General features: G+C 35.8%; 1 protein-coding gene across 1 annotated transcript in view; it reads right to left on the minus strand.

Moving 5' to 3' along the window:
* PIGU (phosphatidylinositol glycan anchor biosynthesis class U) overlaps positions 1 to 23,368 on the minus strand; it is an 82,698-nt gene that overhangs the window by 42,069 nt on the left and 17,261 nt on the right. Inside the window, exons 3-6 of the mRNA XM_011378293.1 lie at positions 18,554 to 18,613; positions 17,371 to 17,433; positions 11,677 to 11,786; positions 9,364 to 9,464 (exon numbers count right to left, since the gene is read on the minus strand). Of these exons, the coding sequence (XP_011376595.1) occupies positions 9,364 to 9,464; positions 11,677 to 11,786; positions 17,371 to 17,433; positions 18,554 to 18,613 (334 nt within the window). The remainder of the gene's footprint in view (positions 1 to 9,363; positions 9,465 to 11,676; positions 11,787 to 17,370; positions 17,434 to 18,553; positions 18,614 to 23,368) is intronic.

Here is a 23,368-nt window from a genome sequence, read left to right on the forward strand (position 1 = left end):
TTTTTACAGGTGAGGAAACCAAGGCACAGAAACAGAAAGGCTAAGTAGTATATTGCTTTAAGTAATGGAATCGCTCAGCTGATTCCAGTGCCCATTCTCTTAATTCATTCAATACTCTCATTCAATACTGATTCTATCATAATAATTTGCTAATGTTTATCTCTTTCCCCATTTGTCTGTGAATTTCTCAAGGGCAATAAACCTCTGTTAACTTTGAATTTCCAGCACCTAACACAGTGGCTGGCACACACAATGAATGAATGAATATCATTTAATGATACATATGAAAACCCTCTTAAAAACACAAGCATTTTAAAGGAAACCAATGTTCTTTTTCTAATGATATAATTAACATATAACCTATTAGTTTCAGATGTACAACATAATAACTTGATATTTGTATATACTGCTAAATGATCACTACAATAAGTCTAGTTGAAACCAATGCTCTTAAAAAAAACTTATAAACTATAAAATACCAGGATAATGAAACATGAGCAAAACACAAAATAAATCTGACTTTTGAATAAAACAGAGCCTGCAGAATGGCAGTTGAGGACTTGTTGTGGCAAGGGGCTGGGCATAGAGAATGCTGTCTGTCGTGTAAATTATTAGATGCCTAGAAACTATTTGTAGTCTGGAGGCTGAAATGTGGTATTGCAACAGTCTAGAGCCTGGTGTGTGGGATGTTGGGCAGGTGTGGATGGGGCGCATGCACAATCTGAGCAAAAGTGAAGGGGAGGCACACAAGAGACTCAGACAGAGCTGCTATGTTCTGAGAAAAACTAGAAGGGGCAAGAAAAATGGGCCAAGCAGGCAGAAGTAGAGTGATATGTGCTTGGGCACGGTCAGGGAAGATAAAGAAAAGCAGAAGTTGACTTCAAATATTTTAGACAAACTATGCAATAAGCAAACATTTCTGAGGTGTCTCCTCTATGCCAAGACTGTGCTGGGTGCCAGGGAGACTAGTGACTCTGACTCAGACAGGCTCTGTCCTCAGGGAGCTCCCAGTAAACAATGACAAATACAGGAAGAAAGCATGAAGGAAGTATACCTAGCCCATCAGCGGAAGCTGACACCTGAGTTTTGAATAATAAGTAGGTGAGGCCCAACAATCCAAGGGAATAGCATGTGCACAGGCAAAAGGGCAAGAGAGAAAATGGTGTGCTGGGGGTGGAGGGGCGGGGACTGTAATTAGCTCAACATGGCAAAAACAGGGTGAGAGCTGGGAAGAGTGACTGGAAGAGGGTACAAAGGGGCTCTTGTGGATGTTGATAAAATTTGGTTTCTTAATCTGAGTGCTGGTTACTCATCATTTTGCGAACATTCGTTTAACTGTACACTAAAGATTTGTGCACTTTTATGTATACATGTTATACTTCAATAAAAAGTTATAATCTAAAAAGTCTCGGTAAGCAGGTAGGTAGGGGTCAGATCATGGAGGGCTTAGCTTGTACAATCATCCAGAAACATCTTACTACAGGCTTAGAGAGGGTATCTGAAATAATGCCTGAAATGGCAGCCTCATCTGGGCAAGAACTAGGGCATCCTGCTCACCTAACCAGGAGGAACTGTGACAAGAGGACTATTTTAGCGAAAAAAGGATATAATCTACCATTTGCCTGCTAGGACAGCCCAGTACTCAGACATTACATTTTCTGTATAAGCCCTAGTCCTTTGTCTTATCCTGGGAATATTAAAGTAAATCAGTCAAATGTCTATGTACACTGGCTACCGTATCAGGGAATTTCATTATCTGCCTAATCTACCTTTGAGCAGGTTTTCCAGCTCCTTATTTGTGTCGGGGTGGGGGCCAAAACAAGCCTCGGCAAAACCTGGGGTAATGTTCTGCCTCCAGGGACTGCACCTTGAATGATCTGGGCCTGGGTGGGTGACAGAGCTACAGGATAGAGCAAGAATGTAGACGCGGTAGAACTCTGGTTCAGAATGTGGACTTTGAGTGGAGTAAGTAGAGATTGGGTCATAGACAGTAACCTATACCAGGACAGGGAGTGGGACAGACTGGAATGTAGTCAAAAGGGCTAAGGTCTCACAGGATCCTCAGAAGAGGAAGTTGCATCAGGGCCTGAGCAACAAGTGATATTGCTATAAAGGAGGAGGCGATGCTGGGGGCCTGGCCCTGTGTACCACATTCTTTGTCAAGTGTGCTCAGGCAGGCTCTCTGAGTAGTCCATCCATATCAGTGATGATGATGATAATTTATTTAGCACGTACTGGTTTCCAGCCAGGACTCGTAAGCACTTTATATTTAGTCTTTCCAATCACTCCATGAAGTGGGTACTATTACTAGCCCCATTTTACAGATAAGGAAATTGAAGAATACAGAGGTCATTTTCCCAAGGTCACAAAACTAGTGAATAATATTAATAGGATTTGAACCCAGACAGTCTCATTCCACACCCCACATTCTTGAACTGCATCACTAAGCTACCTTCTTGATCTCAATCTTTGGCTATACCATAAAAAATCACAATAAGCAGAGCAACTATTTGTTGAGCACGTTCTGCTAAGGAAGCATGCTAAGCATTTTATATGTCTCATTTATTCCTCCACTAATCCAGGAGGCAGATGTTATCTCTGTGATGAACTGAAGCTCTTGAGGCTGTATGATTTGTCCAAGGCTAAAGAGCTGATAGAGAACAAGCAGGTTTTTAAGCTGGTTGATTTGACAAAACTCTACCCCAGGCTGCTTCGTCTTTGAGTCCTTGGCTCTTCTATGACTCTCTTCATGGAAAGGGCTTTACCCTAGAGGAAGTCCAGATGGAAATGATGGGATCATCAGGCCTCAGGATCATCACTCTGCCACTGTTCTTCCAGGGCTGTGCTTGAGGAAGAGAGCCTCTCATTTTAACCTCTTCCCAATGCTCCCCAGAGGGCCCCAGAAGGGACACTGTTAATATTAAGAGATCTTTTAAAAAGAAGGATATTATTAAGAATAGCAACCAGCAACACCATTTACTGAGCACTTAGCACAAGCCCCCACATCATGCTGAGTTTTACATGCACCATCTTATTCTTTACATTCACTCTATGCAATAGAAAGTGTTTCAACTCCCATGTTATAGAGAAGGATATGGAGGTCAAAACAGTTAAGTGACTTGCTCAAGGTGATACAGCCAGGAAATGATGAAGTAGGGATTAGCTACCTGATCTGTCTGACATCAGAGCAGCCTAAGTTCTTCATTGCTCTGGACTGCCTCTGATAGTACTGATTCTTCTTTCTCCTTGCAAAGCAAGTCCTGTCACACAGGCCTCTTTTGGTGGAATAAGGAGAGTTGGAAGGGTCCTTAGGTGGCAAACCTCAAGAATTTCTAGTCTGGAACATCTCATTGTTGACAAATATCAACAGTGAACAGGAGGAATACCTATGAACACCTGTCTGTTTTCCTTTTTAAAGCCTAATGAAGACTACTTCACAGGAATGGAGTACTTTCTCATTAACTCACTGAAAGGCAGAGTCTCCTTGTCCAAAGCCCCAACCTTTGAAGTGAAACCCAAGCTGCTCCACTAAACTAATATCAGCCCTGCCCACAGACCTGTGTTTCAAAGCCAACACCCCAACAAGGACATCACGGTATAATGGCTTGGGCCTTGTCCTGGCCTGTGTCTCTCAGTGTGTCCCAGGCAACCTTGGGTTGCCACAAAGGAAGCCAAGGGAGAGCAAGTAGAAGGAGTCAAGGAGACAGAGCAAACAAGGCCACTCCCTTCTGTGGGGCACCTGTTCCATGGAAGTCTGGGAAGAGAGTTGTCAAGTTTACTTCCACTGTCTTGATCTTATTATCAATCTAGTTAATTTATTTTTAATTATGTACTCATTAAAGAAACTTTGGGAAAAAACATAATATGAACAAGAAATAAAAATCACCCAGAAATTTGCTCTATAGAAATACTACTCTTTTGGAATCTATTTTCTATTTTTGTTGTTCTTTTAACATAGTTGAGATTATATTTGATTCAAATATATAATTCTGTATTCTGCTTTAAAAAATAAATGTATTCTCACATAATTTACAATTATTTTTTAAACATCTTGTACATAGATGAACTGTATTTTATTTAACTGTATGGGCAAACCATGTTTTATGTAGCCGTTTCTCTCTATTTTTTAAGTATTTTCCAACTTTTCCAGTCATCGTATATAATCCCGCGCTTAATAACTTTGCATCATAAAGCTTTGTCTCTATATCTGCCTTACTTTGGGACAGGTTCTCAAAAGTAGAATTAATAAATCAAAAGTACATTTTAAGACTACTGCCAAACTGCTTCCCAAAGGGGCTGTACTAATTTATGAGTCAACTTGCCTAGTTGACAGCACTTTGCCAGCACTAAGAATTACCTTCTAAAATCTTTGCCAATTTGAAAGAGGGAAAAAAAGTCACTTCTACGTTATTTTAGTTTGCTTTTACTTATTAATTATCTATGGAATTGAATATTTTTTATATTTTTAAGTCATTTATATTCCTCCTTGTGAATTGTTGTGAATTCTCCTGTTTTCTTTGTTGAATAAAGAGTGAATTATTTCTTTATTAATTTTATTAAATATCTAAGTATGTGGTACAAATGTGAAATGTAGAAATATGACTTGCAGATTTTATAGCTGAACTAGCCTATTGTATATACTGTTAGGAGAAATAACTACTATTGTATTCAAAGAGAGTGGTTCAGGGACCTACTAAAATAGAATTCTCCAAATGTTTTAATAGATTAGAAATGTTATTTGTGATGGTCTCTATTTATAGCTGCCAAAATGGAAAATAACAAATGTCCAACAAGAGGGAAGGCCTGGGACCCCATGACAAATATGACTGATAAATGGAAGTGGAGGTAGGCAGGGTCATAAGAGACTTTTACTTCTTATTTCATATATTTGAATTTCTTTTATTCTTACCGAATACTTGAACTACTCCGAAAATTTTTAAAAATTAAATTTAAATTGAAAGTAACTGACAAATATGTGACCAATGTCATACATGATTCATATGTAATAAGTGATAAAAGTAAAACAAAATTGTGTGTATAACATTACAAAAATGTCTATAAATTCATTCAATCGAAATCTGGAGTGACAGAATAAAAATAAATTTTGTTCTGTGGAACCAAAAACAATATGGCTGCAAAACAGATACATATAATTTTTAACATGTGTTTTCCCCCCAAACAAAACCTTTCCATTGACTTTTTAAAAGGTCATATAAAAGATGTTTTTAAAATGGCATCCTTTCATTTCTGTGTTAGACTTCTATTCCATGCACCTTCAAAGGGCATGTCTTCAGTCCTTCTATCTTTGTGCTCTGCTATTTTAAAGGTGACATTTCCAAAGGCCAGTGCTTAGTCCCTTCTGCCAGGCTGCAGCATATAATCAGGCACCTTGATAAATGAGTCTACCTGAGCCCAGCATTCTGGAAACAGGGACTGAGGCACGGAGTATTCAGACAGCTAAGAGTCTTCACTATTTCAGAATTGTATCTGACAAAATGACCACAGTCTCAGAACAAGATAATTCAGGTTATCTTGTAGTCACTTTATACAATATGTAGTCACTTTAAGTAAACTGATAGTAAGTTAAATTAAGGGGCCAGAAAGAGCACCCACGACCACTCTAAGAGAAACAATGTCTTATGAAAACCTAAGTCATTCCCATGTGCCACCACCCTAGAGAAGGTAAGTAAACTGTAAGTAATAGGTTCTATGTACAACTTTTGATTTTTAATATCCTAAGTATGCAAACTATTCAGCAACAATGTAGAAAAATAAGGACTTTCATACACTTCTTATGAGAGTATAAATTATTAACTCTTTAAGGCAATTTAGCAATAAATTTCAGAAATCCTAAAGAAGGTACATACCCAGTGATACAATAAATCTATTCTAAGACTTTATTGTAAGAAAATAACTGAACACAGGTGCGAAAATTACTGTACGTTAGAAAATTAATTATATTATTTAAATAGCTGAAAACTAGAAAATACCTTAGTATTTAACAGAAGTTGGTTAAGAATTTCTATACATTTATACATATAATGGAATAGTATGCAGCCATTAAAACTGACAAACTAGATGTTTATTGATATATGTGGAAGATTGCATTATTGGCTCCAATTCTCCACTCCTCCTTATATCCAGGCCTTTCGCCATGTAACTTTGCAGTGCCCTCGAATTGTAAGCAGGATGGAAGTCTCCATCCCTGGGCTCAGCCATGTGTTATGTTTTGATCGATGGGATGTTAGCACAGGTGATGCAACCAGAAACTTAAAAACTGCATGCTCGATTGGGCATGCTCACGGCTGTGCCTCTGCTATCATTATGACATGAACATGCCTAAAAAGGACCCCTGGTCCAGGAGGATGACAGACATGTAGAGAAAAGTACAGTCTAGATTAGCCAATTTTGGCCAGCCACTGATTCATGAATGAGCCCTGATGAAACCAATAAACTGCCTAGCCATGTTCAACCTAGATCAGCTGATATTTAGCTGCCTTACAGAAGTATAAGCTAATGCTTACTGTTGTTTTAAGTCATTGAGTTTGGGAGTGGCCTGTTAAATGACATTTTTGTGATGATAATTAATTGATAAAGCATTTAAAAGTCAAAAGAAAAATGAGAGGAAAAAATCTGGAGATGTATATCCCAAAAGCTAATAGACTTTCAGTTAAAAATGGTAGATTGATCACATATATATCATTACTCTCTCCAAAAACCTCACTAAAATGACAATAAAGGAATAAAACTAGTCTTAAATCACAAAGAACAGAAGATTATAGCAAAATAAAATTTAATACAATAATGGAGACATAAAGCAGGTAGAAGAGAGATAAATGTCTGAGCAATATGGAAGAAATTATAGCTCAATAGCCTGTAGAGAGGAACACCAATAAAAATTAGGTCAACTCACGCCACAGAACTTCTTAGAAATTCAGCACCTTGAAGGCATCAGATTCTATGGAAGGTGAGGGTAAGGTACAGAGAGGAAAATCAAACTGAAAGCTTGTACACAGACCAGTTGGAATTCCAGGTCTCATCTCAATTGTGTGCAGCCAGGTAACTACCCTACATACGCTATCCTTCTAACTTTCTGCTCCATCCCCAGAGACCACGGTTCTGGAGAAAATTAACTAAAGAGGCACAGGTCTAGAGGATACTAAGCATAGTAGCAGGCTTAGGAGAAGTGTGGGCTGAAGAGTTACAAGATTATATAAAATCTATTCATTGTAGTCAGCTGCCTCCTCTGTTCCTGCTCTCACAACTCCAGCAGTTTGGTCACATGAACTCCCAACTCACTGCAACTCCAACACTGTTACACTTCGGTAGACAATTGGAAAAATGAAATATTTTCAGAAGAAAATAAAATCTATACATAATGACATTTAGGGATACCACCAATAAAAAAGGTCAGCCCATTGCCTGCTCTCCATACAGTGAGAATGAATGATCCATCAACAAGTCCTGCCCATGAAGAGTCTCAAATCGAAATGTTAGTGCCTCACTTTTAACATAAACAGACAGTGAAGGATTACCATAAATAAAAGAAAAGCCTCCCATGTTAAAGACAGAGCCTAAGAGAATACGAAAAAAAAGTGGAGGCGAGGTAGACAAGAAACAAAAAGACTATGCTTGGAACTGATGGAAACTGGGGGAAAAAAATCTTAGAGAGATAAGAAAGACTATTGTGTTGATAAAACTAATAATAGATTGCTTCAAAGAAACAACTGGAGACCAAGAAAGAACTTAAAAATATAATAGAAAAATAAAAGTCAATAGAAGAGTGGAAGATAAAAACGAATATCCCAGAAAAAGTAAGAGGAAGTAAAAAAGATGGAACTATCAATAGAAAATAAAATACACAAATTAGATCAAGGAAGTCCAGTATATAATAGACATTCCAAACAAGAGAACGGGGAAAATGTAGAAAAGATAGAATTATCAATAGAAAATAAAATATGCGAATTAGATCAATTAAGGAAGTCCAATACCTAATAGATATTCCAAATAAGAGAACAGAGAAAACAGAAAGGAGAGAATTTGAAAAACAGTACAGAAACACCTTCTAGAATGAAAGGACACTAGTCTCTACATTGAAAGGGCCTATCAAATGCCCAGTATAATGAATGAAAAAACTCATCTCAAGACATAGAATCATGAAATTTAAAAACACTAAGAATTAGAAGTTTCCAAATCTTTCAGAAAAAAAAATTAATTGACATATAATGGCAACAAACTGCTCAATAACAACCAGGATGCTGAAAGACAGTAAAGCAATGACTTCAAAATACAAAGGAAAAGTTTTCCAGTTTAGAATTCTATACTCTGCTCCAACTATTAATTTGATGCTAAACTAGAACAAAAGCATTTTTCAGATGCAAAATGATGCTATATATATATATATTTCATATACCCTTTCTTGGAAAATTACTAGAGGAATCACTTTAGCAAAACAGGGGAAAATCAATAAAAGAGAGAAGGAATCCAGTAAAGAAGAGATACAACACAGGAGAATTATAAAGGGAAGTCCCACTATGACATCTTTATACCAGGACCAAATAACCAGGACAGATTAGGGCAGGATGGAGGATGTGTGAGGGAGGTCTCCAGAAAAATAATGGAACTGATAGACTATTTGACATCTTTAAGCATCTATTATTAGGCACTTGACAGAGCTAGCAGAGCAACTGGGGGAATAATAGTGATTAGTGCAAAAAGACTAAGCAAAAATAACAAATAAGCAAAAATGATAATTATTAACCCCAGGGTGGGGAGGGGAAAGGTTGTACAAGAAAGAAAAAGTAATCTTAGTTACTATTTTGCCCATTAGTAAATAATACAGTGTCATAAAATATAGTAACTACTGATTCTATCAAACATTGACAACTCCTCAAAGAAACTAGGTAAAAGAGAAGTGGAGATATTGGTACGGAATAGCTAAATCTTTCTCTCTCATAATGAGGATGTAATAGATAGCACTAAAATTTATAATTAATTAAATAGCAATATAAAGTCTTATTTAGAAATAAAGGAAGTAAATACTAGCAAAACCCAGAAAGTAGTTGCTTCAAAGAAGTTGAACCACAGGTGAGAAGAGAAAGGCAGAGAACTGCTATTTGCATTATAAGCCTTTTAGAAAAATTTTTTTAAAATAATGTTAATTAACTCTCTGAGTGGTAGAACTTCAGAATGCTTTAATTTTTTCTCTTGGCTTATCTAAATTTTCTGTAATAATCTTACATTGCTTGCGTAATTTTTAAAAAATGTTTTTAAATTTAATACTTAAAAAAAAAAAAATTAAATCCACAGCATAAGTGTTAGAAAACCCTATGCAAATCAGGGACTGAGCCTTTGGGGTCTTACCTTTTATCGTGGTCAAAACGAAGAAAGCAATGAGGGTGTTGTTGATAGCGCAGGTAGACTTGGCAACACAAGACAAGACCGTGTAGGGATTTAAGAGATAGCTGGGGAAAAACATACATATTTGGCATTAGTAATCCTGGTCAAAGGACCAGGGAATCCTGGCCACTACAGGCAGGAAGTTCAGGAGATTTACTAAAAACATATTCGAGGGAAGTCAGCTTCTTAGAAATGAGTCCTCCTAAGTAAAAGAGAATGGAGTGGGGTTAGGGCCAGAGGAGAAAAGGCACTGAACATTCCTTATTCTGATCTATGTAATATATAGAAAACTATCTTATTTAATCATTACAGAGATGCTCTAAACTAGTAGTAATATTATGCCTGTTTTGCAGATGAGGAAACTGAGACTCAGTGCTTAAGTACCTTGCCCAAGTTTTCACAAGATAATAAATACATTCAAAACTAGATCTTTCTGGCTAGAAAGCCTAAGTTCTTTCTACTATTTTAGACTTCAAAATGATAAAATTTTACTAATTTCTCCACAGCCATATATACCTTAGGAATGGCTACAGCTGTCTCTGAAAATCAGAAAAGAACTTTTTCCTAAGGAACCTAATCTCTGACACAGGCTACCCCCATTCAATAGCTCAGAGGAGCTTAGATTTAGCCCATTTGGTAGTCAGGCAGAGTCCACCCAGCCAGATCCCAAGGAAGAAATCATATCTGCTGACTCCAACAAGCTAGGTACCATTGAACTTCAGAGGACCTCTTGAACTTCCACTGGGAAGGAATTAAGTTAAAACACGTAGTAGAAAAGAATGAACTGAAAAAAATAAATCTGAAATGTGGTGAGTAAGGAAATCGTATATAGTCATAATGTATTATTATTATTTATTTCTATCTTGCTTCCACAAAAGATTTGAGGCAGCTCAAATAAGAACAGATAATAAAAAAATAATAGTAAAGTAAAAATAGAAATAAAAAATCAAGACCAAGGAAAACATAAATAAAAGGAGAAAGTAAAGGCCAGAGAAAGAAGACCAATGAGTCTTCTACAGCATTGTAATAATCAGCTTCAAATGTGGCTCTGAGTTTCCTGGCAGACAAAGTGAAAAGGGAGACCAGTTACATAATTCTGATTATCAGATAGGAAGAAACATACCACTGTCTCAGGGAGAGATTATAATTATTATTCACACACACACAAAAAGACATTAAATCCAATACCTCCCAGGGCTGTAAGATTAGTAGTTCTAAAGTCAAAGGCCTAAAAATTGTTGGTGTTTTTTTCAGCAATTACAGATAGGCTTGTTACACAACTTTTAAAGAAATGGCTGCTGCTGTTACAAAACTACCCTCAGGAGACATATTAGTCCATAAGGGATTCATAATGTTGCTAAAACTCTAGTTCTATTAAGTAGTTCTCATGAATTTTTCCAAAATACATAAATGTGAACTGATACCTCAAGGCTGTCTGGTTGGGGGCGAGGGGAAGCTATTTCTAAACAGCAGGTGATGTTCAAAAAGCAGTTACACAGCCAACTATCTGGAATACTGAATAGGAGATTCACACACAAGGCAGAGGGTTAAAAAAACTGTCCTCGTAAAGCCTCTTGTAATTCCAAAGTTCTAAGGTCATGTTTTTCCATGAGGAAACTTGTCTGTCTTGTTTACAGTGTATCCCTAGAACTAGCATATTATTAATATTCAATGACTATTAGTTGACTGAATAATTATTCACATTTGCCTATCTCAGGAATATAAACGAGAATAACCTGAAAGAATTAAACTTATTGGCAGCACTCAGTACTCCTAGAAAATTCTTTCATAGAGCCTCAATAAGTTCCACTCTTCTACATTTGTCACCCATCTGGGATGGGTCTGTTTGGCACTTGTTTTCTGAACGACAAATGGGAGATTATATTGTACGTGAAGCATAGGAGCTGCTCAAAACAACAGCCACATAAAGATCAGAATTTTATTCAATCCATATATCACAATTGAAGATATCTTTTTTTTTTTTTTTAAGAAACAAACACTGGCTACAAGAAGGCTGGAGTCCAGATCAGCATCAAGTGAAAAAGCATTTGTAAGGGTTGATTGTAAACTTCCCTATCTGAGGCTTTGTCCCAACAGAGACAGAATGGCTCTGTCTCTTTTTCTGGCCAGAACCCCAGTTGTGCAACAGAACTACAGCAAATACTTGATGACTAAGACTGCAAATCTCCAAAAATACAACAAACAACATGAGAAAGTCTCATCAGATTTTCCTCGCATTAGCTGGCACTGAGCCCTATTTTGTCAGAAAATACTTACAACAGGGCCACTTTCAGAGGGATGTAACGCATTTCCATGGGGGTTCGGATGAGTTCGGTCACATCTGGGGCATACTGGTCTAGTTCTAGGAGGAGTTTCTGTTTTTTAAACTGGAAAAGAAATGAAAAACACATGAAACGAATTACTTTCTGTTGCTTTTAGGATAAAGACAAAAGTCTTTCCATGACCCACATGGTCCCACCTCTTCAGGCTCATCTTACACCCACTTCCCCCAGCTCTCATTTCTGAGTTCAAGCACCATGAACATGCCATGCCCCTCCTGCTCCCAGGACTTTACATTGAACCTGGAACATCTTCTCTTTTCCTTAGTTAACTCCCACACAGTCTTTAGATCTCAGTTAAATCATCACTTCCTCAGGAAGACACAGTCACCCTCCACCCCGAATAGGTAAAATCTTCCTATTATACACATTCTTTCATAGCATTATTCACGGCATAACTTTCAAATTTACTTATGTGACTGACTGATATGTGTTTCCCTCACTAGACTATGAGTTCCGTGAAGGCAGGGACCATGTTGATTTGCCAATAGCACAGTGAACAAACAATAAATATCTGTTGAATGGCTACATGACTGATCTGAGTGGCAAAGCAAAGTTCTTAGCCATTTTGAAGAGTTATTATCAGTGGCCTAAGGACTCCAAAGTCCTAAGAGCAAAGTGAAATGATCCCCTAAATGTCACAGGATCCTGGATTTTCTTCTGAGTTCTCCTGTTTCAAGTTTTTGAGTTCACAGTGGAAGTGAGGAATGGCCATGATGAAGAGGAGGAGGGCAGGGTGTGGCTGGGAGCTAGATAGGTAAAAGGAAATGAGATGGGGGTGGGAAGCTCTTGCCTTCCCCTGGTGTGTTCCAACAAGTTCATGGGTATGTTCCAGAATGAAAAAAAAAAAAAAAAATTAGGCAACTCTATAAGCAAACATGGGTCAGATTATAGATAGAAAAAGCCTCTGAACCCAAAATGGGTAGCCCTGCTGATTTCATGATCAGAGATTCTTATTTAGACAGTATAAAATCAATTCTGCAACCTATTATAAAACAGAGTAATTCGGAGAAGACAAAGTAGCTAGCACTTAACTATCTGTGTGTGATTAAAGATTTAATGATGAAAAAAGCAGATATCAACAGAATATATACTGCATTGTACCATTTACATAAAGTTAAAAGCATATAAAATAATAGTAGATGTTATTTAGAGATATTCACAAAAGAAGTAAAAGTTAAGGCCATGTGTGAGAATGATAAATACTAAAGTCAGAACAGTGGTAACTGGTGAGGGGAGGAATAAGGAGATAAAAGTATCAGAGAGATGCAACTTTATGTGTAATGTTTTCTTTTTTAAACTGATATAGGTTCACAGTATGTATTATTCTTTATGTACTTTTGCATATCTTAGGTATTTAGTAATTAAAATTTTTTAATTAAAAAAATTTAAAGAGCCATCTTTCAGTTCAAGAGAAAATTATGGGGTCGTCATAGGAATATAGGTAACTCCAGATTTCTTGCATAGCTTTAGGTATAGGCTTAATCAGAAAACCTGAACAAATTTTAAAAACCTCCCCTTTGATCATCTCTGAGAGTCCAAGTTAAGTGGTGAAAATTATCATCAGTAAGATTTATTCTGCCATTTACAGCTGGGTTTGTTTAATTAAAAGGGCAAAATATAAACTAAGGTGATTTTATCAGAGAGAAGGTGGCTGGCTCAGTAAACAAAGCTTTCAGTGAGGACAGTGACAGCAGCAGTGGTTGAAGGACAAAGGCCCCACTAGCTAAGGGTTCTGGAGTTCTATTGCAAAAAGACGGTCACATGGAGGGTAAGAGATCCCATAAAAAAGGCTGTTAAAAAAAAGTGTTCATCTAGGAGCAGCCAGAGAGACAGAGTGGGGGGCGGGGTGGAAGAATGCTTCAATTCCCCAGGTTGGAAGCTAGTCTGCAGTGCTACAGTCAGAGATGGAGGCAGCTAAACAGGGATGTAGAGACCCTGGGCAAAGGTGACACTATCCCAACAATGAAAGAAAAGTACTTCCTTGTAACTCCCATCTTCCAAAATACTTTAAAGATTTTACAAAAGGAAAGTTTCCAGGAAAGAAGGGCAGTCAGGCCAGTCAGTAGTCCTCAGATTCTCTGCTACCTCTCTTTTTGTCTCCCTCAGTACCACCAGCACAGATGCCATTATACCTGGCCTCATCAGCTCAATATTGATTCAGCTCCCCTAAGCAAAGACAAAATCCCCTTTAAAAATCCCCACTGCATCCAGTTAGAGACAGGAAATCTAAGGAAAATTAAACACACACACACAGAGCAAGAAAACAGAAGTACAAAAATAAAAGAGGTTAAAGAGTACAATTTAAAATCCAAAGGTAAATATTTCTAGATATATTCAGCAGCCTTGACAATGATGAAATTTAAAGCTATCAAAGGAGAGGTTAAAAGTGATCTAAAGGGTAATTACCTGGATGTGTTACCTTTCTGATCATTAATAAGTTTGTACACAGATGCTTATACTGTTTTTCATATGTGTGTTACATTTCAGTAGAAATTTCTGAAATTTCTTTCCCTTTTGCCCACTCTCCCATGTAGCCCTTTCTTTACTTGTCACTTGCAAGATTTGATTTTGCAAGGACATAATTTTCCTACTTCAAATAAAGAGCTTTTTTTCTAATCATTGAAGAGCTATGTCTACACACTTTTGCATCCCTCAAAATCTATGGCAGGGGATTCGGGGGGTAAGGAAGTTAATACTCCACTTCTACTGCATCTCCAACTGTTAGCCTCAGCACACTCTAAATTCAGGAGCCTATCCTTCACATTCACATTCACATCTAATCACATTAAGGGGATACAGGTTTTTATCTCCACCAAACCACCTGCAGCTTTCTCACATGAATTCTTAAGGGACAGACTAGACTAACATTGCTTTTGTCAAATGAGGTGGATATAAAATGTCATGAGAATCAAATAGTCACAATCAATCAGTATGCACATTTCACAGTCTAACAGAGATGGGGTGGGGTTGGAGACTCCCTCTCTGTACCATAGTTTTCCAGGATGCATTTCGGTTTAGACACAGCTTCATTACCAGAATGAGTTAATTTTTGACACAGTATAAATAAAATTCTTATTCTGACCAAGAAACCAAATGTTCCAATAGGCTAAATTCTGATAAACAAAACTATTCCAAATTTTAACTCAGTATTAGTGATAATATAATGTCTTGGTGTACCAAAAAGAGGGTACTGACAACTCATTTGGTTTTCTCTCTCCCTCTTTAAATCACACAAAGAAAAAAACAAAAGTCTCTATATGTTTCCATATAAACTCAGAATAACTAAGAAATGAATTAAAATTATTGGTGTTCCATATTAAAGGATGTCTCTCTAATGTCTCTCCTATTGACCCTAGAGCCTGACTTTGTTATTAGGAAACTAACTGAAACCGAGTTTCATGACTTCCCATAAACTTCTCCCCCATTAAAAATTGTTTTAATTGGAGTATATGTATGGTGTTTTTATGATAGTTGAACAGAAAAAAAATGAATATGCATAATGTTAGCATCTCTAATCAACTTACATTAAAACACATCTCAGTTTTATATTTTGGTTGAAAAGATCTGGCTATGTTCTTAAATGAAAGCTACCAATTCTCCCTAAGATATTCATATATATCCTATATATTCCATATATACATACATACACACACACACACATTGGTGGGTATAGACACGGACCTATTTTTTTCTCTAGCGTGTTACACCAAAAAATTTCAAACTACAGAAAATTGAAAGACTAATTCAATAAAACACCTAGATCCACCAATTGTCAACATTTTGCCACATTTCCCTTATCTCTACACAAACATGCACAATTTTTTTCACTGAGCCATTTGAAAGTAAGTTATAGATATCATGACCCTTCACCACTAAATTTTAAGTTATAGATGTCATGACTCTTCATCCCTATATTTTAGCATATAAACTTCAAAGAACAAAGACTGTGGTTTACATATACAATCTATCTTGGAGAAGAAAAGAACCACTGCTAATTTATCTTTGAATTCATCTGCTTATGAGCCTCACGCCCAGTTATTTCATCTCTTGCCTTCCAGTGAATCCTGTCAAAGCATTTCACCTCAGTCCCCAACATTTTCATTTCCAGCTCTCTTGAAATATAACTGACATCCAACATTGTGTAAATTTAAGGTGTACGATGTGATAATTTGATATATGCATATATTGCAAAATGATTACCACAATAAGTTTAGCTAACACATCCATTACCTAACATAATTACCTTCTTTTTGTGTGTGGTGAGAGCACTGAAGATCTACTCTCTTAGTGTATAATACAATATCGTTTACTAGAGTCTCTATGCTTTATACTAGATCCCTAGAACTTACTCATTTTATAACTAAGAGTTTGTACACTTTGACCAACATTTCCCCCACCCACAGGCCCCAGCAACCACCAATCTACTCCCCGTTTCTATGAGCTTGACTTTTTTAGATTCCACATATAAGCGAGATCATCATATAGTATTTATCCTTCCCTGTTTGACTTATTTCACTTAGCATAATGCCTTCAAGGTTCATCCACATTGTCACAAATGCTCCATTAGTTTAAGATGTATACTCCCTGGTCTTGGTGATACTGAGTCTCTAAAATGTAGTTCTTAATCATTTAGAAGAGGAATCAAAGACTCTGAGCACTGATTAACAACCATGGACTCTCTACATGAAAAAAAAAAAAGACATATGCACATACATATACAATTTTTCATACCATCTCAAGGTTTTTATAGATTCGTTAAGCCTAATAATGAACTCCAAGTTAAGAACTCTCAGTTTATATATTTAAAAAGTCTTCTTGAGGTCTAAAATTCTAGAATTCATCAGCTTTACTCATTAACTGATGACCAGTGCCACAGAAAGGCAGATTTCTATTTCTGGTTCTATTACTTGGTAACACAAGTGAAAATGAACCACAAACAGATAACACCAATGGGATGGAACCTTCTCTCATCCCAGTCTAAATCTTCTCAGTGGCTTCCAGCCAATGAAGGAAGACTGCAGCCAATTTTTAAAATAACTACATTGAGAGTACACATGGTTAATCTGTTAACTCTCTCAGATGAGAATGGTCCTGCTATACAATTCCCCTTGGCTATTATATACGGATTAGGACCAAAGTTTACATCAATACTTTCAACAAGCATTTAGTACAAGGCAAATTTTCCAACTAAGACTGCTCTCTGTAGGAAAACAAAAACTACATTGAGAATCCAATTTTACCCAAGATAGGCACAACACAGTGAGTTAAAAGCTGTATTCATTTTCCTTCGTAAAGAAAAACTGATGAAAGGAATGGAAGATTTTTAAGGGCCCTCATTAACAGAATTGTAGTTCAGTTCCATTTGTTCCAGAAAGTCTGGACTGGCACCAGTAAGTGGATATTAAGCTACAAAGATTAAGCTGACCTTTCTGTATCTATTAGTAAAGCTATCTTGTTGGTTTGGGTTTGGCCATTCCAGGGCTGGCTGAAGGAGCCAGAAGCTTCACTCCCACTTCTTAGTATTTTAAAACAGTTGGATCCTTAAGTACATGACCTTTGATTCTTTGTACAACAAAGACCAGTAGGCTACCAAATTCCAACAGTTTTGTCCTTCCCACTGACTACTCACCACAACTTTATTGAAGTCCTGGATTGCAAAATACAGGGCAATGGCAGTGAGTGCATCAGTTATCTGTCAAGAGAAAGAGAAATAACAGGAAATGAACCCAGTGTAAGAGTAACAGAATGCTGCCAGGGTCTGAAGTTTCTGGATGGTGGTGGACTATCCAGTATGGAACTTTTACAGTAAGGCAGAACCTCAGCCCTCACTTTGACTACCGAAAGATAAAACCTTTTCAGGAAGGTCTGACTGGAAAAAAGTTGCTCTGTAATTGCAAATTACTTAAGTTTTCTGTAAAGTGGGAATAATACCCACTCCTTGAAGGCGTATGTTAAGTGCTTAGTACACATAAGTCTTCAAAAAAACAGCAGCCATTATAATTATTAAGGAAGACCTCAGTGGACCTCCTACATGACCAAGATTTTCAATCCTAGATTAGGCAAATGTTTTGAATTACTATGCTCTCAAAACATAGCCCTGTCATCTCAATTTGGAAAGTTCTTATTCCTGAAAGTCTCATCAGATCTATATTCTCATCGCAGAATCTCTTGCAGAATGCTTAGGAAATAGAGGATGCTTTCTACACTGGCATCACAATTAAAGCCAATCATAGGATCTCAGATCTAGAAAATTGAAGGCTATGTAGTCCAGAAATCAAATTTTAAAAGTATAAGAAATTGGAACTGGTCAGACATCAGAAACTACTCCTTACCCTTCCATAATATGGTTGACCCTTGAACAATTGGTTTGAACTATGTAGGTCCACTTATACGCAGATATTTTTCAATAAATACCCGTACTATTTTCCACCCAGGATTGGTGGAGGACCGACTGTATGCACTGATTACACCATTTTATATAGGAGACTTGAGCATCCATGGATTTTTTTGGTATTTACGAGGAGGTTTCTGGAACCAATCCTCCTGGATACTAAGGAACAACTTAAGTTTTTGAGGAGTCAAAAGTTATACGAGGATTTTCATCTACACTGGTGGAGGGGCACCCCTAACCCTACATTGCTCTAGGGACAACTGTATTATCATAGTTCCATGAATTCAAATTAAAGATAGGTTTTTGCTTTTATATTCTGAGAAACTCCTGAGCTCCTAAAAGATTTTTTTTTATTAAAAACAAGACAAAACAATAAAATTTAAAATATATACATATTGATTTTATGTGTAAGATTGCTTACCATAAATACCAATTCAGCATAGTCAATCAGGAAATGAAAGAGGTATATTATTAATGGAGTCTGCAGGAAAAAACAAACAAGCAAATTAAATTAAATCTTACTATTATCAGTTTCTAGAGTAGGTGGAAGAAGCTATCCTGTCAGCAAAAATCTTTCTTTCCTAGAATACTGTTCTATGCTAGCCGCTCAGTGTACTTATGAAGGGGAATAATTTTGTATCATTGGATAATTTTGTGCCACTAAGACTGTCTGCTGAATTGAGTAAAGAGGATAAACAAAATCCGACATGTGTTAAACATTTAAGAACCATTAACACACTAAAGGTATGAGATGATCTTTAGTTCTAAGATATTATAATAGCCAAGGGGAATTCCACAGTAGGCCAAGACTGCTGAACTCATAAAATAAATTGGGAAGTATTTTTCCCTTCTTCTATTCTTTGAGATGTTTTATACAATTAGTGTTATTTCTTCCTCAAAGAGTTGGGAAACTCCACTCACTGTGAAGCCATCTCAGCCTGAGTATTCTTGAGAGAAGATTTTTTTTTATAACAGATTCAAAATTTAAATTTCATTTCCTGATTACATATGTAATTTCTTTCACAGATAAAACACTATTCATATTTGCTATCTTTTCTTTACCAGTTTAGGTAAGTTGTGCTTTTCTAGGAATTTGTCCATTTCACCTAAATTTTCCAAATTTTTGGCATAAAGTTGTTTATAATATATTTTAGTTACTGTAGGAACTATAGTGATGTCTCCTTTTTCATTCCTGATATTGGTCATTTGTACCTTCTCTTTTTTATCTTGCATATTTTGCCAGAGATTTCTTAATTTTATTATATTCTTTGAAAAACCAACTTTCGGTTTTGCTGATTATTATATTCTTATTTTCTATTTCATTGGTTTCTGAACTTCACAATACGATATACAATTCTTCAAACTTTTCTGGGGATAATTGCTTTTTCTCTTTCTAATTACACCTAGATCACTGATTTTCAGACTTTCTTTACTAATATATCGATCTAAGGCAATAAATTTTCCTCTGAGTATGACTTTAGCTGCATTGCATAAGTTTTGATATGTTGCTTTTTTCAAAATCATTCAGTTCAAAATAGTCTAATTTCAACTGAGATTTCTTCTTTAATTGAGACCACTTAAAAATGTACAGTGTTCAATTTCCAATTATTTTTCAGCTTTCTTTTTATATTTTTATAATTTATTTCTAGCTAATTTCTACTGTGGTCATAGAAAATACTCTGTATTTCAATCATTTAAAATGTGTTGTGACTTGCTATATGGTCTATCATATGGTCAATTTTGGTAAATGCTCCATGTACACTTGAAAAGAAGTGCAAACTAACTTTTATGGGTGTAGCATTATATATAACACTTAGGTTAACTGTTAATGGTTTGTTCAAATCTTCTATATCCTTATTGATTTTTCGGTCTGTTAGTTATACCAGTGACTAAGAGAGGTATGTTAAAAATCTCCCTCTATGACTGAATTTGTCTACTTCAACTTTTAGTTATACCATCTGGGGTTTATATATTTTGAAGCTATTTAGTTAGATGCATTTGTACATAAAATTACTCTATCTTCTGAGTGAACTCATCTTTTTATCATCATAAAATAATTCTTTTTACCTCTAGTAATGTTTCTTGCCATAAAGTCTTCTTTATCTAATATTAGTATAGCTACATCAGTTTCTTTAGGTTAATGTTTGCATGATACATCTTCTCTCCTATTTTTACTTTCTATTTTGTGTCCTTAATGTAAGATGTATTTCTTAAAAGCAGCATATAATTATTTTTCTTTAACCCAATCTGACAATCATTATCTTTTAGTTGAATTTTTTAGTCTATTCACATTTAATGTAATGATTGATATATTCGTGTTTAAATTTATCATCTTACTATTTAATTTTCCATTTGTCTCATTTTTCTCTATGCTATTTTTCTCTCCTTTCTTGCTTGCTTCTGCATATTTTTTATTATTCCATTTTCCCCTCTATTAGCTTGTTGGTGATGTATTTAGCTACTATCCTTTTAGTAGTTAACCTACAGGTTATGACATACATCATTGACTTTAATTAGAGTATGATATAAATTACTTTTACCACTCCCTAGACTTTTGAACACTTTAACTCCATATAGCTTCTTCTAGCCTTTTCTACTATTGTTGTTTTAACTTTTTTCTCATATATTAAACCCACAAGACATTATTTTATAGTCAATATTTATTTAGATTTACCCACATATTTACCTTTTCCATTGTTATTTATTTTTTCATATATTCCATGATGTCGTCAAGGACATAACCAATCCTCTGCCTTTTTTGTGTTTTTTAAATGCAAGTCTGCTGGCAACAAATTCTATTAATTTTTTATTTGCTTGGAAATATCTTTATTTTGCCTTTATTTCTGAAAGATATTTTCACATACTATAAAATTCTATGTTGGCAGATGTTTTCTTTCAGCACTATATGGTAACTTTCCATTGTCTTCCGGATTCCACCATTTTTGTTGAAAAGTTAGTTTCTATTTTACTGTTCTTTAAAGATCATACCCTTTTTGGCTGCTTTAATCTGTTTTTGATTTGGGGCAGTTTTATTATGATGTACGTTTATCTTTGAATTTATCCTGCTTGGGTTCATAGAGCTTCTTAAGTTTAAATCTTTCATACATATTGTTCAGCCACTAATTTGTTCAAATATTGTTTCTGCCTTATTCTGGAACTCCATTTGTATGTATGTTAAACCTTTTTTACTGTGTCTCATGGAGCTTTTATGGGCTTTTTTTCCTCCCTATGTTTTCTATCCTTTTCTCTCCAAGCTTCAGTCTAGATATTTTCTATAGACCTATCTTCCAGATCACTAAGCCTCTCTTTAGCTTTGAGTAATCTGCTATTAAAATCACCTATTGCATTCTTAATTTATTATGTTTTCCAGTTCTAGAATTTCCATTTGATTCATTTTTTTTAATTTGCTTAAATCTTTGATCTGCTTCAATAATATATATATACATATATATGTATGTATATGTATATATATCTGTGTGTGTGTGTGTGTGTGTGTGTGTGTGTGTGTGTGTGTGTGTGTGTATTTGTTGTTGTTGTTGCATCTTTTTTCCCCCTGGCTTTATTGAAATATAATAAACAATTAGTTGCTCATATTTACATTGTACAGTTCAATGAGTTTTTTCCAATAATAGTTGGCATATAATAATATATCAGTTTCAATTGTACAGCATAGTGATTTAGAGATCTATATAACTCATAAAGTGATCACCCCACTAAATCTAGTATCCCTATTACCTCTTACATATTTATTACAACACTGTTAACTATTTTCCTCATGCCTAACTTTATATCTCCATGTCTATTTTGCATTTGATTCATTTTTATATATTATAGTTCCCTGGTGAAATTCTTGTCTTGCCATTTATTTTCGAACATATTAATCATTGATTGCAGTTATTTTTAAAGTCCAAATTTGATAACTTGAAATCTATATCATCTGTGAATCTGTTTTTATTGCCTTTTTTTTCTGTCTGTTATTATGCTTGGTACTTTTTGATTGAATAGTGAACATCGTGAATGAAAAACTGCAGAGATTCTGGATGAGGCTATTTTCCTCCAGAAAGGATTTCTCTAAACTTCTGGCAAGCAATTAGAATAGAATTATATCACATTAATCTAATTAGAGATTTAGCTAATTAGAAGATGGATTCAGTCTTTGTAAGACTGACTAGTCTATAATGTGGTCTACTCTTCTGGAAGCCAAATTCTCTACCAGACCCTGCCACTTCAGTTGGCCATGCACTCGAATTTGTATTTCCCAAGCACCATGAAATTGCCAATAGCTCCTTAAACCCTTACTAGCCAATTTCTGTTCTGTTTCTCTGCCTCTCAGATTGTGCCTCTTACCCGCTGGTAAATGCATTAAGTAGAAATCTGCTCAGAATGTCAGTCTCATTTTTTGTACTTTCCTCTCTGAGATCTTGGCCCCTCGAGTCCTGGCTATCTTGGTACTTTCCAATGCCTTCAAACACATGTTATTTTGTCCTGCTTTTCTAATTGCTCTAAGCAATAGTGTTGGTCTGCTACTACAAGTCAGTTCACCAATCCACCAGAACCACAAAGAAATTGCCAGACTTGGTTTTAGTGAGCCCATGCTGGTGACTCAGGAGCACCTCTTTCCAACCCCAACCACATACAAATATGTGTCCTATAATATTATAAAAGTCACTGACAGTTTTTTAGTGAGAACAAGCTAGTATGGTAGAAAAACAAAGCTTTGGAGTCAGACTCAGCTTTAAAATCAGGTTCTACCTGAGTACTTTTGGGCAAGTTGTTTTCCCCTCTGAGCCTTAGTTTCCTCAGCTATAAATAGGAATAATGACCTATTTCACAGGGCTCTTGTAGGATAAAGTGGTAATGTGCACAAAGTACTTAGCATAGTGACTAGCATACAGTAAACCTCAATATGTTAGCTACCTGAGATAAACTTTTTATCTTTTTGAAAACAGGGACATCAGCTTTGCCTTTCAAGGTTCTAAAAGGATTAAGCTTTTACAACTATCTACTAATGGAGTCTTTTTTTTTTTTCATTTATCTTTGTTAGTAAGAAGTAGTAACTTGATATTTATATTAGCAATAGCCTCCTTTCAAAGTGTTTTGATGCTTCAGATAGTTTAGAATGGCTCTAAATCAGTCTCAAGAATATCAGAACAAATAGTCCTCAAAAAGTCTTATCGGTAAATGGGCTGGTTTCCATAATGAACTAATGTTTATGCAGCACTTAGTTTAATACTAT

The sequence above is a fragment of the Pteropus vampyrus genome, unplaced genomic scaffold, assembly GCF_000151845.1.
Source record: "Pteropus vampyrus isolate Shadow unplaced genomic scaffold, Pvam_2.0 Scaffold336, whole genome shotgun sequence".
Lineage (NCBI taxonomy): Eukaryota > Metazoa > Chordata > Mammalia > Chiroptera > Pteropodidae > Pteropus > Pteropus vampyrus.